The sequence below is a fragment of the Gadus morhua genome, chromosome 13 (genome assembly GCF_902167405.1).
Source record: "Gadus morhua chromosome 13, gadMor3.0, whole genome shotgun sequence".
In the NCBI taxonomy this organism is placed as follows: Eukaryota; Metazoa; Chordata; class Actinopteri; order Gadiformes; family Gadidae; genus Gadus; species Gadus morhua.
In genome coordinates this window covers 6059545-6076672 of record NC_044060.1, presented here as the reverse complement: position 1 = coordinate 6076672, position 17128 = coordinate 6059545, and the positions used below count along the sequence as shown (strand labels likewise).

Genomic DNA, 17128 nt, shown 5'->3' with positions numbered 1-17128 from the left:
AGCCAGCTACACTCCTCACCAAATTCATGACCTGCAAGAAACAGCAAACAGAACTTGTACTCAGTATCTGTGTACTGAGTGACAAGTATATGTAGCCATGTAGACTTTTTGTGACGTAGTGACACTTAGTGAACAAATGTACCTGTCATGAAGGACGACTTAAGTCTCAAAAGAGCCCCAAGACCTACCTGCATAACTGTTCATTGAACTTAAAAGAAATGCAGATGTTTGAAATTAAAATCATCAATATGAAAATCTTCAACCAGGAAATAAACCTTTGTTTCAATCTGAGACGAAACATGTTGCATAGTAAACTCGCAAAGTCAAGACGAATCTCTCTCTCTCTCGAAGAAGAAGAAGAAGTTCTATTAGGTCAGGAAAACCTGTTTGACAGGAGATGATGGTAGCAGAGAATATAAAGAGACATTTATGAATTACCAATTGTCACTTTATCACACATATAGTATGTTTCTTCACATAAACCTTTAAACATACATATTGCATTCCTCTCACCACATGTAGCCTAATAGTCATTACCTCAGTAAACAATCAATTAATTGAAAGATTACAATAAATTCAATGGCAAATATTGCAAATTAAACAAATTATTTCCTATAGGTTTACTTGTATTTTGTGCTAAAATTCAAAGTATCTCATCTGTATTTACAATACAGCATGATTCTGCATCTCCATTTACAGCTCATTAGTCCATGTCAATGTTTACTGTTGCTATGGCAATAAGAGACTGCTGACGTTAGAAGCTGTTAGCTACCTTAGCTAAATCATCTGAACAATAATAACCCATAATATCACAATTCGGCATATTTAAACAAAATCAACCACAACTACCAACAGTCACAGCCCTTCAACTCTGGGCTAATATGTTGTCACAAGTATGCAGTTAATTAGGTCACATCACATTCAATGTAAAAATGTCTCAAAATGTAGCCTAGCTAGCCCCAGGCTAACGTTACTTAGCATATAATAATAATAATAATAAATGAAATTTATATAGCGCTTAATATGGTACTCTAAGACGCTTTACATATTGGCCTATCAAAACTATATGCCTCCACTCGCTCGTCTCCCGGCCCGGCAGCACAAGCTGGGGTGTTGACCCCGGCACCAAATAGGTCGGTAAAATTTGAACATTTAGCAGCTTCCACCTCCAGAGAGTCGCAGTTTTTCAGCGCCACCCGGGCGTTTCTGACGCTTATCCATTTTCAGCTCCGTCCCGACTCCCACGACTCCGGCCCGCGCCATGAGGTCCCGCCCACCCTGGTTTCTGTTGTGATTGACAGCACTGTCAGGGCTCTCTGAGCCAGTCAGCCAATGATTGATTGACAATGACAAACATAGACCAATAATATGTGTCGATGCTGGCCACACACTGCTAGCCCTCTGTTGCCCATTGGCTGGCCCAATTGGAGGGAATTTAGAGAGAGAGAAAAAAACAAAACATAGCGGACCGGACCGGCCCACATTGGGTCAACGGCCCACCGGGACGATGCCCGGTATGCCAGATGGCCAGTCCACCCCTGTATGTACAGTAGTTCTGTTTTGTGATGATTCAAACAACATTGTTGAATTCTAAATACGTGTCTAAAATATGTGAGAACAAAATCTTTTATAATGATCCGATTAAAAGTGAAGAAGGAAGGAATGCGTCTGACAAGTTTATTCCATGTAGTAGTAATATATATATTAAGTTAGCCCTACTTTAAGTACGATTTATTTGTAGCGATTCATTCACATAGTTTTACTCGGTGTGGCCCATGAACCCCCAGTGGTTTTCCTTTTCGGCCCACTTGTTAAGGAGGTTGAATAGCCCATTGTATGCAATGTATTTTTTGAACTTCTGTATTTCAGTGACGTGTGCAATGGAAGGGGGGGGGGGGGACTGGGGGAATTTCAGACATTTGTCATGAAATTTCCCTCTGTCATCCTGCTCTGTTAAACTAAGGGTTTAAGTGAACCAGGTAGTAAACATTCAGCTTGCTCTGTTAAACATGGGGTGAGTTTGAGTGAACCAGGTAGTAAATATTCAGCCTGCTTTGTTAAACATGGGGTTTGATTGAACCAGTTAGTAAACATTCAGCCTGCCCTGTTAAACAGCGGTTTACATGAACCAGGTTGTAAACATTCAGCCTGCTATGTTAAACATGGGGGTTAAGTGAACCAGGTAGTAAAAATTTAGCCTGCTCTGTTAATCTTGGGGTTTAAGTGAACCGGGTAGTAAACATTCAGCCTGCTATCTAAGTGAACCAGGTGGTAAACATCCAGCCTGCTATGTAAGTGAACCAGGTAGTAAACATTCAGCCTGCTCTAATAAACATGGGATTATATCGAACCAGGCAGTAAACATTCAGCCTGCTCTGTTAAACATGGGGTTAACATGAAACAGGTAGTAAACATTCAGCTTGCTCTGTTGAACATGAGGTTTAAGTGAACCAGGTAGTAAACATTCAGCCTGCTCTGGTAAACATGGGTTTTAAGTGAACCAGCTAGTAAACATTCAGCCTGCTCTAGTAAACATGGGTTTTAAGTGAATAAGGTAGTAAACATTCAGCCTGAAGGTTTAAAGGTGTATGTATTGGGAAGTATATCAACAACAACCGCCATTGTTCACATTATTTAATAATTTATTTAGCTAATTCAATATCAACAATGATTTTTCTCTCTGTTCTTTTACATTTCTATAATAATCTACATGTGTACAATTACAAGTCATGACACGCCCCCTAAGTAACATTTAAATATATTGAGACGATTTCTGTTATTGCATCATACAATATACCTTTTTTCTGGAGTAGGGTATTTTTAAGTATTGATAATATTTCCCTGTCACAAATCCTATAAGAGTAGCATTGTCTGAACCCCACAATGTGACCTGCACCCCAACATGTGACCTGCACCCAAACATGTGACCTGCACCCCAACATTTGACCTACATACCAACATGTGACCTGTACCCAAACATGTGACCTGCACCCCAACATGTGACCTACACACCAACATGTGACCTGTACCCAAACATGTGAGATTCAATCGAACATGTGACCTGCAGCCGACATGTGACCTGTACCCCAACATGTGACCTACTCCCCGACATGTGACCTGCACCTCAACATGTGAGTTTCACCATAACATATGACCTGTAGCGCAAAATGTGACCTACTCCCCGACATGTGATCTGCACCCAAAAATGTGATCTGTACCCCAACATGTGACCTGTACCCCAACATGTGAAATGCATCAGTCTGAGTGATGTGAGCTCAGGGCATGAGTCAGGTGCAGACTCTACTGCCTTTGACCTATGCCCATAAGGAGAGAGCTAGAGGGTGTGGCCTAAGGGGAATAGAACGAGCATAGTGATTGGCCGCCGGGCCCTCAGTGTGGGGAGGGAATCGTTTGCGACGGAGCGGAAGATGAGGGCGTACGACCGTGGAACTGCACAACATGCGCTAAAACATTTGACGTAGGAGTTTTTTCTAAAAAGTTATTCACAAAGCCGCTGAGACCTACTCTTACTAAGGATAAATCACAAAGAGTGAACTAAGAGTGACGCGCCGTTGCTATGGATTACGTCAATTCTCGTGCACGAGTTTAGAAGCGGTCAGTTCGGTGAATGGTTGTTCAGACGAGCCCACTGAATCACCGAAAAACAAGGAAATAGCCTAGGCTAGAAATGATTTCCTATTAAGTAGTTATAGTGCAGTTAGCAGAATACACACATGATGACAATTTTGTGCAGACCACGATAATGACGTTGTAGCCTGCACGTTCAAGAGAGAGAGAAAGCAAACAATAAAAATACGTAAAATTTAAAAGAAAATAAATGTTATGAACTACCTAAGTGTTGACTAATTTGTGCCAAGGTGTTTACCTAAAATGTGTTTTCAAAGTGATCCCTAAATGCCTGTCCACTCGGTACCACACGGCCAAATTCCTTGTCATGTTGATCGCCATCATCATCATCATCATCATCGTCTGGCTGTGGAATGGTACTCCGCTTGCAGAGGTTGTGTAGAATGGCACATACAGTGATTACTGTGCTAGCCCTCTCTGGGGTGAGGCGTATTTCGCCGTGGAGGACATGAAACCGACGTTTCATCTGCCCAATTCCTCTCTCCACAACATTAAAGTATAACATGCAAGTGATTACGCAGATTACGCTTAGTCCTATGCGTAAAACACATACACATAGGAGCACACAAACATACACGTCATATGCTAGAGCACACAAACATACACGACCGGTTGTGGATTGAGGTAGGGTGTCTAGAGCCACGGTGTCTAGAGCCGCGTCTTGCATGGATAGTCACTGTCATCCAGCAAGTGACACCTGGTACATCTCAAAAAGCTGCCTCAGACCGCACACCATTAAAATGCGCGAATCATGGGTAGCTGAAGCTCCAGGCCACTTTGCATCAACATCCAGTAGGCTATGTTAAAATTTGCATCAAAAACAACCTGCGTGTTGATGGAATGCACTTTCTTCCTATTGACGAACACGTCCTCGTCTTTTGATGGCGCAATTATTTTTATGTGCGTCCCGTCAATAGCACCGACCACACCGGGCATACCTGCAAGTGCCATGAAGTTGGCTTTGATCCTGTGTAATTGCTGAATGTCCAAAGGAAAGTTTATGGCACGGCTGACTGATGGTTGCGATATTTTTAAATCGTCGGCATTGCAAAGTTGCATTTCCCATGTTGCTAAATAACGTAGTGTGGCCAAACATTTTATTTCGGGACTAATCTGATTATTCCTGTTAGTCGGGGATGTTAATGCATCGCGCACTACTCCACAACAAGTTTAATACCCTAACATTTCGTCTCGCAGGCATTTTACGATTCTTTGTGAATAGGTCTTACTGAGTTAGGAGTCCTCTTGAGGACTTTTAAGCTCTCCTAGACTTAGGTGCTACTTTTAGGCCTAAAATACTTTGTGAATTGCTCTTACTGAAAAAAGTTAGGAGTCCTAAATTTAAGAGTGACACGGCCATTATTTTTAGGAGTCACTCCTAAATTCGCCAGTTAGGACCTACTTTTAGCCCTAAGATCCTTTGTGAATACGTCCCCTGAAGAGAGACCGACATGAACTCATTTTAGAACACGGACTCAAGTGAAACAGGGAAACGGTGTTGTGCACGTGGTGCATCCCGCCCCCCGCCCCCCCTCCCCCAACCACCCTGCTGGTGTAGCCGCCTCTCGCGGTGGGCAGAGCTCCACCACAAGCAACAGTGTGCGTTTAGAATTCAGTTTTGTTATGGCAGGGAACAATGAGTATAGTGCCCCTTGGGTGTGTGTTCACAGTGTTCAGATGATTCCTTTAAGACACTTCTGTTTGAAACATGAGGTACAGAAACAGCTGGTACCATGAGATCTGCATAAGGGGGAGGGCTGGGTCCCTTCGCAGACATACGCACTGCTAGTGATCGGCCGTCGAGGACCAAAGGGAGGAATGCTGGTTGAACCTAGACGGCTACAGCTACTCACATAGCCACTCATAGCCATTCACTTAGCCCCTCACCAAGCCACTCACGAAGCGAGGCGCTAAGCAAGCCACGAAGCAGGCCACTAGGCAAGCCGCTAAGCAAGCCGCTCACTAAGCCACTTACCAAAGCCACTGTCTCAGGTCTCATCACAGCCCCATTGGCCTTCAGTCAGCTGTCTTAGCCTTAAGACACGATTCGTCCCTCCTTCACTTGAGTTTCCTCTCCCAGAGAAGAAAATATAGACTAGTATCAATCACTTCTAAAACGGATACTAATACCTTTAAGAGGGAAAGCACCCACACGTAGCTCACAAAATACAGATTTAAAAAGTGCATATTGTCCGGTCCTTGTTGTGTGTGGAGGTTAGAATGATGCCGGTGGACACAGGAGGACGTTCCCACACTCAGGAAGAGAAGGTGTTGGTTGGACAGACCGGGACGGAGGAGTGGGTTGCAGGGGGGATTGAAGAGGTAGGGCTTTGCATCAGTCAAATTAAACGAAAAACAATCCTTGAAAGAAAAAAGATCCCATTGTCATCTGCACGGCCTGGTCTTTGTCCCTCACAGCTCCAACCGCCTGAACACTTAGGAAGATGATCGATGTGTGAGGACCTCCGTGTTTTTTTCATGCATTTCTCCGGACGTCCCTTAGGCAGATGTCCCTTAGGCAGACCGTCCCTTAGGCAGACCGTCCCCCCAGGCCGGCCCCCCCTGACGGACGCCAGGCTGCTGGAGGATGAAGGGGGAAATGAGAAAGAAGGGTTGGATGGATGAATGTCCGCCTCGGTGAAACGTGTCACCGGTCCGTGGGCTTCACAGTGTGCTTCTCCCCCCGCCGGGCCCCCCGGTCCGGTCAGTAGGGGGCGAAGAGGATGGGGCCGTGCGCGGTACGCATGGGGCCCGGGGCGGGCCGCAGCAGGCTGAGGGGGGTTCCCTGTAGCAGGTGGGCGTGATGGGGGGGGTGGTGGGGGTGGGGGTGGGCGCCGGGGCACGCGGCCCGTATCTGCGCCGTACCTTATGGTAGGAAGCAGAGGGGGTTCGTTAATCAGAAGATCTGTAAGGCATTGTCTCTAGAGACGAGCAGCAACAGTAATGTAATAAATAAATAAATACCGATTATTGAAATCAAACTGGCACGGGTGTGGGTGATTATTATTTTATTAAACATTTGAAAGTGGAACTGGACAACCAAAAGGTAGCCGACCCTATTTAATCGGAAGTCGTGTGTGCATCTGTTAGGCCCATTAAGAAAGTTGTCCTTTTCAGGCTTCCTCTTTTGCCCGAAAAAACACAGGTTGCGTTAAATCGGAATACCCCTCATTGGGGCAAGTTTACAACGTTTCCATGTTGTGCAAGACTTTTACGAACTTCCATCATTATCCAAGAAAACTTCGACCTTAAACCTGTCCATTATTGTTGCCGTTCTGACCAGCTGTTCCATACCGGGGCGGTAATTGCATTGACCGGCTCCTGGAGTTTGGCCCTTTAGGAACGCCTATGGGTGTGTTCCATAACGTTAGCTCCTTCCCTTTAGGCTACTTTGGCGGGTGAAGCAGTAGCAGTTAGTGGTCAAGCAGCAGGAAACGAGAACTGTGGAGATGATACGGCAGAGCTGCACCATTAAAAGGCGAGGTCGTCTGTAGCGGTCTGTCTGTAGCGGTCTTTCCTCAGCGCTTCATGGAGCGTTAGTCTACAGACATGGAGGATTAGCAGGACGCCGACCTGCTCCTCAGGGCCCTCCAGAGACGGCCCAGGGGCGAGAAGGCCCTGGTGAGCAGCAGGTGGTACGACCGGCGGAACTGGGGGTTCATCACTGCGTAGAGCAGCGGGTTGATGCAGCTGTTGAGCCAGGTCAGGTTGGCGCAGAACATGTGGAGGATCTGCGGAGCGCGGCCCCTCTGGTCGGCCAGGTTCAGCAGCAGGAACGGGACGAAGCAGAACACGAAACACAGGAAGACGGCGAAACACATTCGGGTCACTCGCTTTAACTCGTCGCCCCCGGAGCTCTGGGTCGCATGGGGGGGGGTCGTGGATGGAGGGGTCTTAGCTGGAGGGGAGGTGGACGGAGGGGTCTTAGATGGAGGGGAGGTGGACGGAGGGGTCGTAGATGGAGGGGAGGTGGACGGAAGGGACGTTGATGGCGGGGTCATAGATGGTGGGGTCAAAGCCGGAGGGGTGGTGGCTGACGGGGTGGTGGCCGGCTCCTCTGGGGAGGCCCTTGCCCTGGCCGTGTGCGAGTCCAGGGCAGAGCGAGTCGGCTGTGGTTCCCCCGGCTCCTTGTACCACGTGGCTCCAGCCCTGCGTGCGGGCGGTTCCCCCTGGCTATCGACCTCACTGGTGCACGTGGGGGCCCCTCCGCTGCTGACGCCGCTGTCGTCCTCCGTCCCGGCCGCCGGAGCGACCCTCTTCCTGGAGGAGCGTCGGCTGGGACGGTGGCGGAGGACGGCCCGGGCCGCCAGGCGGACCCTCCGGTAGATCAGCAGGTAGAAGACGCCCACGCAGAACAGCCCCGCGAAGAAGTAGAGGAAGAGCAAGATGGTGGTGTAGGGGCGGCCCCGCGTCCGGTGGAAGCTGCAGGTGCAGACCAGAGGCACGAAGACGTACACGGGCCAGAGCGGGCAGAAGCTGGCCAGGCCCAGGGCCCAGGTGGAGGGCAGCAGGAGCAGCAGGCCGCGGGCGGAGAAGAGCCGCTCGAAGGTGGACCTCCGCTGCACCAGGAGGTAGCGGCTCACGGCGATCAGGCAGAGCGTGAGGATGGACACGGCGTTGGAGACGAAGAGGAGCAGGCCGAAGGCCCGGCAGCCCAGCGCTCCGCCTCGCCAGCGCAGGTGCAGGTAGGAGTCGGTGGTGACGGGCTGCAGCAGCGCGCAGTACAGGAGGTCGGCCAGCGCCAGGTTGACGATCAGCACGTTGAAGCGGGTCCGGATGCACGGGTCAGTGGCGAAGGCCAGGACGGTCATCAGGTTCCCCACGGTGCCAGTGATCGTGACAAGGCACCCCCACAGCACGGCAAAGTAACGGTATTCAACCACCAGGGGGTGGTAGCAGGAGAAGTAGGTCTGGTTATCTGAGTCCCAATCATGGGTCAGATTTCTGAGTACAGTCAAAAAAAAAAAAAAAAGGATGAATTAGTTAGAATATTATGGGACATCTCTGACATCATGTTAACACAGGGGTCCATTAAATACATGGAGGCCAGGAACTGGCATAAAGATGATCTATCTACTGATTTACAGAGAGCACAGTGCCTCTAATATCGATTATGCAGCTCTACTTATTTACAGAGAGCACACTGCTTCTAATATAGATAATGCAGCTCTACTGATTTGCAGAATCAATTCCCCGTGAAAATGTGATGGTGTTGTAAGCTGGAGCCATCAGCTTTCTGTAGTTCTGTTTTCTAAAATGCAGAACTGCAATGCATTTCAAGAGCGGTGCTATCAACTTAGTAGTGAATAAAACTGAAGTTGAACTTCTCTGTTGGAGAGCCAGATTGAGGTTCCTCCCACTATATACGGAGATTATAATGTATGCGTAAATTAAACAAACTAATAATTTTAGATAATTCTGTTAATCTATAGGGAGTGAGGAGTCAACACAGAAGCAGTCCATAGTAATCAGTCTCACCTTGTTGAGGCGTCTCTCCAAGCCGATGGCTCCATGATAGATGAACACTGAAGATGAGTTTCTGCCACATCCACGTCTAGCCTGCAGATGAACGCTGAATCCTGTTAATGATGTATGCGATGTATTTTTTGAACTTCTGTATTTCAATGACGTGTGCAATGGAAGGGGGGGGACTGGAGGAATTTCAGACATTTGTCATGAAATTTCCCTCTGTCATCCTGCTCTGTTAAACTTAGGGTTTAAGTGAACCAGGTATTAAACATTCAGCCTGCTATGTGAGTGAACCAGGTAGTAAACATTCAGCTCGCTCTGTTAAACATGGGGTGAGTTTGAGTGAACCAGGTAGTAAATATTCAGCCTGCTTTGTTAAACATGGGGTTTGATTGAACCAGTTAGTAAACATTCAGCCTGCCCTGTTAAACAGGGGTTTACATGAACCAGGTAGTAAACATTCAGCCTGCCCTGTTAAACAGGGGTTTACATGAACCAGATTGTAAACATTCAGCCTGCTATGTTCAACATGGGGGTTACGGGAACCAGGTAGTAAACATTTAGCCTGCTCTGTTAATCTTGGGGTTTAAGTGAACCGGGTAGTAAACATTCAGCCTGCTATGTAAGTGAACCAGGTAGTAAACATTCAGCCTGCTCTAATAAACATGGGATTTTATCGAACCAGGCAGTAAACATTCAGCCTGCTCTGGTAAACATGGGGTTAACATGAACCAGGTAGTAAACATTCAGCTTGCTCTGTTAAACATGAGGTTTAAGTGAACCAGGTAGTAAACATTCAGCCTGCTCTGGTAAACATGGGTTTTAAGTGAACCAGGTAGTAAACATTCAGCCTGCTCTAGTAAACATGGGTTTTAAGTGAACCAGGTAGTAAACATTCAGCCTGAAGGTTTAAAGGTGTGTGTATTGGGAAGTATATCAACAACAACCGCCATTGTTCACATTATTTAATAATTTATTTAGCTAATTCAATATCAACAATAATTTTTCTCTCTGTTCTTTTACATTTCTATAATAATCTACATGTGTACAATTACAAGTCATGACACGCCCCCTAAGTAACATTTAAATATATTGAGACGATTTCTGTTATTGCATCAAACAGTATACCTTTTTTCTGGAGTAGGGTATTTTTAAGTATTGCTAATATTTCCCTGTCACAAATCCCATAAGAGTAGCATTGTCTGAACCCCACAATGTGACCTGCACCCCAACATGTGACCTGCACCCAAACATGTGACCTGCACCCCAACATGTGACCTACACACCAACATGTGACCTGTACCCAAACGTGTGACCTGCACCCCAACATGTGACCTACACACCAACATGTGACCTGTACCCAAACATGTGAGTTTCAATCGAACATGTGACCTGCAGCCGACATGTGACCTGTACCCCAACATGTGACCTACTCCCCGACATGTGACCTGCACCTCAACATGTGAGTTTCACCATAACATATGACCTGTAGCGCAACATGTGACCTACTCCCCGACATGTGATCTGCACCCAAACATGTGATCTGTACCCCAACATGTGACCTGTACCCCAACATGTGAAATGCATCAGTCTGAAAGGAGATCCTCATGTTCACAGTGATGTGAGCTCAGGGCATGCTAAATGTCTACGTGGATGCCATGACAACACCATTGTTTATCATGGCTTCAACATATCATAGCTTTAGTGCTCAAAAGGCGTCTCTTGCCTCATGAGCGTTTCCCTCATTGACTACGCGATGGTATGATGCACGCCTACATGTGAAGTACGTTGGACATCGAGCCAGTGGGGTGGCTGGAGATCAGTTGTGTGGTGGTTTCTTGGTGCTCTGTGTTTTCTGGGTTCCTTGATCCGATTCCCATGTCATAGGAGTGATCATGACCTTGGGTTTTGAGTCAGGTGCAGACTCTACTGCCTTTGACCTATGCCCATAAGGAGAGAGCTAGAGGGTGTGGCCTAAGGGGAATAGAACGAGCATAGTGATTGGCCACCGGGCCCTCAGTGTGTGGAGGGAATCGTTTGCGACAGAGCGGATGATGAGGACGTACGACCGTGGAACTGCACAACATGCTGCAGTTATACGTAGCGGTCACTCGAGACTCGAGCGAGTGCTCTATCTAATGACTAAGAGTTCTGAAGAGAGACCGACTTGAACTCGTTTTAAAACACGGACTCAAGTGAAACAGGGAAACGGTGTTGTGCACGTGGTGCATCCCCCCCCCCCCCCCCTCCCCCAACCACCCTGCTGGTGTAGCTGCCTCTCGCAGTGGGCAGAGCTCCACCACAAGCAACAGTGTGCATTTAGAATTCAGTTTTGTTATGGCAGGGAACAATGAGTATAGTGCCCCTTGGGTTGTGTTCACAGTGTTCAGATGATTCCTTTAAGACACTTCTGTTTGAAACATGAGGTACAGAAACAGCTGGTACCATGAGATCTGCATAAGGGGGAGGGCTGGGTCCCTTCGCAGACATACGCACTGCTAGTGATCGGCCATCGAGGACCGAAGGGAGGAATGCTGGTTGAACCTAAACGGCTACAGCTACTCACATAGCCACTCATAGCCATTCACTTAGCCCCTCACCAAGCCACTCACGAAGCAAGGCGCTAAGCAAGCCACTAAGTAGGCCACTAGGCAAGCCGCTAAGCAAGCCGCTCACTAAGCCACTTACCAAGCCACTGTCTCAGGTCTCAACACAGCCCCATTGGCCTTCAGTCAGCTGTCTCAGCCTTAGGACACGATTCGTCCCTCCTTCACTTGAGTTTCCTCTCCCAGAGAAGAAAATATAGACTAATATCAATCACTTCTAAAACGGATACTAATACCTTTAAGAGGAAAAGCACGCACACGTAGCTCACAAAATACAGATCTAAAAAGTGCATATTGTCCGGTCCATGTTGTGTGTGGAGGTTAGAATGATGCCGGTGGACACAGGAGGACGTTCCCACACTCAGGAAGAGAAGGTGTTGGTTGGACAGACCGGGACGGAGGAGTGGGTTGCAGGGGGGATTGAAGAGGTAGGGCTTTGCATCAGTCATGTTAAACGAAAAACAATCCTTGAAAGAAAAAAGATCCCATTGTCATCTGCACGGCCTGGTCTTTGTCCCTCACAGCTCCAACCGCCTGAACACTTAGGAAGATGATCGATGTGTGAGGACCTCTGTGTTTTTTTCATGCATTTCTCCGGACGTCCCTTAGGCAGATGTCCCTTAGGCAGACCGTCCCTTAGGCAGACCGTCCCCCCAGGCCGGCCCCCCTGACGGACGCCAGGCTGCTGGAGGATGAAGGGGGAAATGAGAAAGAAGGGGTGGATGGATGACAACCAAAAGGTAGCCGACCCTGTTTAATCGGAAGTCGTGTGTGCATCTGTTAGGCCCATTAAGAAAGTTGTCCTTTTCAGGCTTCCTCTTTTGCCCAAAAAAACACAGGTTGCGTTAAATCGGAATACCCCTCATTGGGGCAAGTCTACAACGTTTCCATGTTGTGCAAGACTTTTACGAACTTCCATCATTATCCAAGAATACTTAAACCTTAAACCTGTCCATTATTGTTGCCGTTCTGACCAGCTGTTCCATACCGGTAATTGCATTGACCGGCTCTTGGAGTTTGGCCCTTTAGGAACGCCTATCGGTGTGTTCCATAACGTTAGCTCCTTCCCTTTAGGCTACTTTGGCGGGAGAAGCAGTAGCAGTTAGTGGTCAAGCAGCAGGAAACGAGAACTGTGGAGATGATACGGCAGAGCTGCACCATTAAAGGGCGAGGTCGTCTGTAGCGGTCTGTCTGTAGTGGTCTGTCTTCAGCGCTTCATGGAGAGTTATGCCGCTTTTCCACTGCATGGTACCAGCTCGACACGACTCGACTCGACTCAGCTCGCTTTTTTTGCGTTTCCACCGCGAAAACATGGCATCTGGTACCTGAAGTGGCTGCTTTTTTCAGTACCGCCTCGCTCTAGGTTCCAAGCGAGCTGAGCCGATGCTAAAAGGTGACGTCGCCAGACGGCCGGCCACTGATTGGCCAGAGAGTGTGACGAAGTCACGAGAGCGAGGGCAACCATGCTGGTAACAGCCATAGCAGCGCCGCAGCCAACATATTCCACTTCTTCAACTTCTTCAACATGCCAGCTAATAATAGTAACGTTATCGATGTCCTCCATTGCTGTTATGTGGGTTCTGTCCATGTGTGGGTTGCGTAGGTGTTGTTTGCGTCGCGTACAAAAATACGTCACGGCCCTTTCGCGCAGCCGACCCCGGCCACGTCCAGGAGGTACTATTTGCGGTGGAAAATGACCCGTGCTGCTACCGTGTCGAGCTACATGTGCGGTGGAAAAGCGGCATAAGTCTACAGACATGGAGGACTAGCAGGAGGCCGACCTGCTCCTCAGGGCCCTCCAGAGACGGCCCAGGGGCGAGAAGGCCCTGGTGAGCAGCAGCTGGTAGGACCGGCGGAACTGGGGGTTCATCACTGCGTAGAGCAGCGGGTTGATGCAGCTGTTGAGCCAGGTCAGGTTGGCGCAGAACATGTGGAGGATCTGCGGAGCGCGGCCCCCCTGGTCGGCCAGGTTCAGCAGCAGGAACGGGACGAAGCAGAACACGAAACACAGGAAGACGGCGAAACACATTCGGGTCACCCGCTTCAACTCGTCGCCCCCGGAGCTCTGGGTCGCACGGGGGGGGGTCGTGGATGGAGGGGTCGTAGACGGAGGGGAGGTGGACGGAGGGGTCTTAGATGGAGGGGAGGTGGACGGAGGGGTCTTAGATGGAGGGGAGGTGGACAGAAGGGTCTTAGATGGAGGGGAGGTGGACGGAAGGGACGTTGGTGGCGGGGTCGTAGATGGTGGGGTCAAAGCCGGAGGGGTGGTGGCTGACAGGGTGGTGGCCAGCTCCTCTGGGGAGGCCCTTGCCCTGGCCGTGTGCGAGTCCAGGGCAGAGCGAGTCGGCTGTGGTTCCCCCGGCTCCTTGTACCACGTGTTTCCGGCCCTGCGTGCGGGCGGTTCCCCCTGGCTGTCGACCTCACTGGTGCACGTGGGGGCCCCTCCGCTGCTGACGCCGCTGTCGTCCTCCGTCCCGGCCGCCGGAGCGACCCTCTTCCTGGAGGAGCGTCGGCTGGGACGGTGGCGGAGGACGGCCCGGGCCGCCAGGCGGACCCTCCGGTAGATCAGCAGGTAGAAGACGCCCACGCAGAACAGCCCCGCGAAGAAGTAGAGGAAGAGCAAGATGGTGGTGTAGGGGCGGCCCCGCGTCCGGTGGAAGCTGCAGGTGCAGACCAGAGGCACGAAGACGTACACGGGCCAGAGCGGGCAGAAGCTGGCCAGGCCCAGGGCCCAGGTGGAGGGCAGCAGGAGCAGCAGGCCGCGGGCGGAGAAGAGCCGCTCGAAGGTGGACCTCCGCTGCACCAGGAGGTAGCGGCTCACGGCGATCAGGCAGAGCGTGAGGATGGACACGGCGTTGGAGACGAAGAGGAGCAGGCCGAAGGCCCGGCAGCCCAGCGCGCCGCCTCGCCACCGCAGGTGCAGGTAAGAGTCGGTGGTGACGGGCTGCAGCAGCGCGCAGTACAGCAGGTCGGCCAGCGCCAGGTTGACGATCAGCACGTTGAAGCGGGTCCGGATGCACGGGTCAGTGGCGAAGGCCAGGACGGTCATCAGGTTCCCCACGGTGCCAGTGATCGTGACAAGGCACCCCCACAGCACGGCAAAGTAACGGTATTCAACCACCAGGGGGTGGTAGCAGGAGAAGTAGGTCTGGTTATCTGAGTCCCAATCATGGGTCAGATTTCTGAGTACAGTCAAAAAAAAAAAAAAAAGGATGAATTAGTTAGAATATTATGGGACATCTCTGACATCATGTTAACACAGGGGTCCATTAAATACATGGAGGCCAGGAACTGGCATAAAGATGATCTATCTACTGATTTACAGAGAGCACAGTGCCTCTAATATCGATTATGCAGCTCTACTTATTTAGAGAGAGCACACTGCTTCTAATATAGATAATGCAGCTCTACTGATTTGCAGAATCAATTCCCCGTGAAAATGTGATGGTGTTGTAAACTGGAGCCATCAGCTTTCTGTAGTTCTGTTTTCTAAAATGCAGAACTGCAATGCATTTCAAGAGCGGTGCTATCAACTTAGTAGTGAATAAAACAGAAGTTGAACTTCTCTGTTGGAGAGCCAGATTGAGGTTCCTCCCACTATATACGGAGATTATAATGTATGCGTAAATTAAACAAACTAATAATTTTAGATAATTCTGTTAATCTATAGGGAGTGAGGAGTCAACACAGAAGCAGTCCATAGTAATCAGTCTCACCTTGTTGAGGCGTCTCTCCAAGCCGATGGCTCCATGATAGATGAACACTGAAGATGAGTTTCTGCCACATCCACGTCTAGCCTGCAGATGAACGCTGAATCCTGTTAATGATGTATGCGATGTATTTTTTGAACTTCTGTATTTCAATGACGTGTGCAATGGAAGGGGGGGGACTGGAGGAATTTCAGACATTTGTCATGAAATTTCCCTCTGTCATCCTGCTCTGTTAAACTTAGGGTTTAAGTGAACCAGGTATTAAACATTCAGCCTGCTATGTGAGTGAACCAGGTAGTAAACATTCAGCTCGCTCTGTTAAACATGGGGTGAGTTTGAGTGAACCAGGTAGTAAATATTCAGCCTGCTTTGTTAAACATGGGGTTTGATTGAACCAGTTAGTAAACATTCAGCCTGCCCTGTTAAACAGGGGTTTACATGAACCAGGTAGTAAACATTCAGCCTGCCCTGTTAAACAGGGGTTTACATGAACCAGATTGTAAACATTCAGCCTGCTATGTTCAACATGGGGGTTACGGGAACCAGGTAGTAAACATTTAGCCTGCTCTGTTAATCTTGGGGTTTAAGTGAACCGGGTAGTAAACATTCAGCCTGCTATGTAAGTGAACCAGGTAGTAAACATTCAGCCTGCTCTAATAAACATGGGATTTTATCGAACCAGGCAGTAAACATTCAGCCTGCTCTGGTAAACATGGGGTTAACATGAACCAGGTAGTAAACATTCAGCTTGCTCTGTTAAACATGAGGTTTAAGTGAACCAGGTAGTAAACATTCAGCCTGCTCTGGTAAACATGGGTTTTAAGTGAACCAGGTAGTAAACATTCAGCCTGCTCTAGTAAACATGGGTTTTAAGTGAACCAGGTAGTAAACATTCAGCCTGAAGGTTTAAAGGTGTGTGTATTGGGAAGTATATCAACAACAACCGCCATTGTTCACATTATTTAATAATTTATTTAGCTAATTCAATATCAACAATAATTTTTCTCTCTGTTCTTTTACATTTCTATAATAATCTACATGTGTACAATTACAAGTCATGACACGCCCCCTAAGTAACATTTAAATATATTGAGACGATTTCTGTTATTGCATCAAACAGTATACCTTTTTTCTGGAGTAGGGTATTTTTAAGTATTGCTAATATTTCCCTGTCACAAATCCCATAAGAGTAGCATTGTCTGAACCCCACAATGTGACCTGCACCCCAACATGTGACCTGCACCCAAACATGTGACCTGCACCCCAACATGTGACCTACACACCAACATGTGACCTGTACCCAAACGTGTGACCTGCACCCCAACATGTGACCTACACACCAACATGTGACCTGTACCCAAACATGTGAGTTTCAATCGAACATGTGACCTGCAGCCGACATGTGACCTGTACCCCAACATGTGACCTACTCCCCGACATGTGACCTGCACCTCAACATGTGAGTTTCACCATAACATATGACCTGTAGCGCAACATGTGACCTACTCCCCGACATGTGATCTGCACCCAAACATGTGATCTGTACCCCAACATGTGACCTGTACCCCAACATGTGAAATGCATCAGTCTGAAAGGAGATCGTCATGTTCACAGTGATGTGAGCTCAGGGCATGCTAAATGTCTACGTGGATGCCATGACAACACCATTGTTTATCATGGCTTCAACATATCATA

At 48.5% G+C, this 17128-nt stretch overlaps 2 protein-coding genes and 2 long non-coding RNA genes across 4 annotated transcripts; 2 read left to right on the top strand and 2 right to left on the bottom strand.

The window, feature by feature from the left end:
- Positions 1 to 6639: 6639 nt before the first annotated feature.
- On the bottom strand, positions 6640 to 9262 carry LOC115557177 (G-protein coupled receptor 84). Its single transcript, XM_030374790.1, has 2 exons — positions 9127 to 9262; positions 6640 to 8592 (listed from the first exon to the last, which is right to left on the bottom strand). The coding sequence occupies exons 1-2, from the start codon at positions 9159 to 9161 to the stop codon at positions 7206 to 7208; spliced, it is 1422 nt and encodes a 473-aa protein (XP_030230650.1). The 5' UTR covers positions 9162 to 9262; the 3' UTR covers positions 6640 to 7205.
- On the bottom strand, positions 6640 to 15575 carry LOC115557175 (G-protein coupled receptor 84-like). The gene is made up of 3 exons (XM_030374788.1): positions 15440 to 15575; positions 13505 to 14905; positions 6640 to 7221 (listed from the first exon to the last, which is right to left on the bottom strand). The coding sequence occupies exons 1-3, from the start codon at positions 15472 to 15474 to the stop codon at positions 7206 to 7208; spliced, it is 1452 nt and encodes a 483-aa protein (XP_030230648.1). The 5' UTR covers positions 15475 to 15575; the 3' UTR covers positions 6640 to 7205.
- Positions 9305 to 10031, top strand: LOC115557181 (uncharacterized). The gene is made up of 2 exons (XR_003979162.1): positions 9305 to 9378; positions 9415 to 10031. It is a non-coding gene; the product is annotated as an uncharacterized LOC115557181 (long non-coding RNA).
- A 42-nt stretch (positions 15576 to 15617) lies between the features above and the next one.
- On the top strand, positions 15618 to 16344 carry LOC115557179 (uncharacterized). The gene is made up of 2 exons (XR_003979161.1): positions 15618 to 15691; positions 15728 to 16344. It is a non-coding gene; the product is annotated as an uncharacterized LOC115557179 (long non-coding RNA).
- Positions 16345 to 17128: the final 784 nt, after the last annotated feature.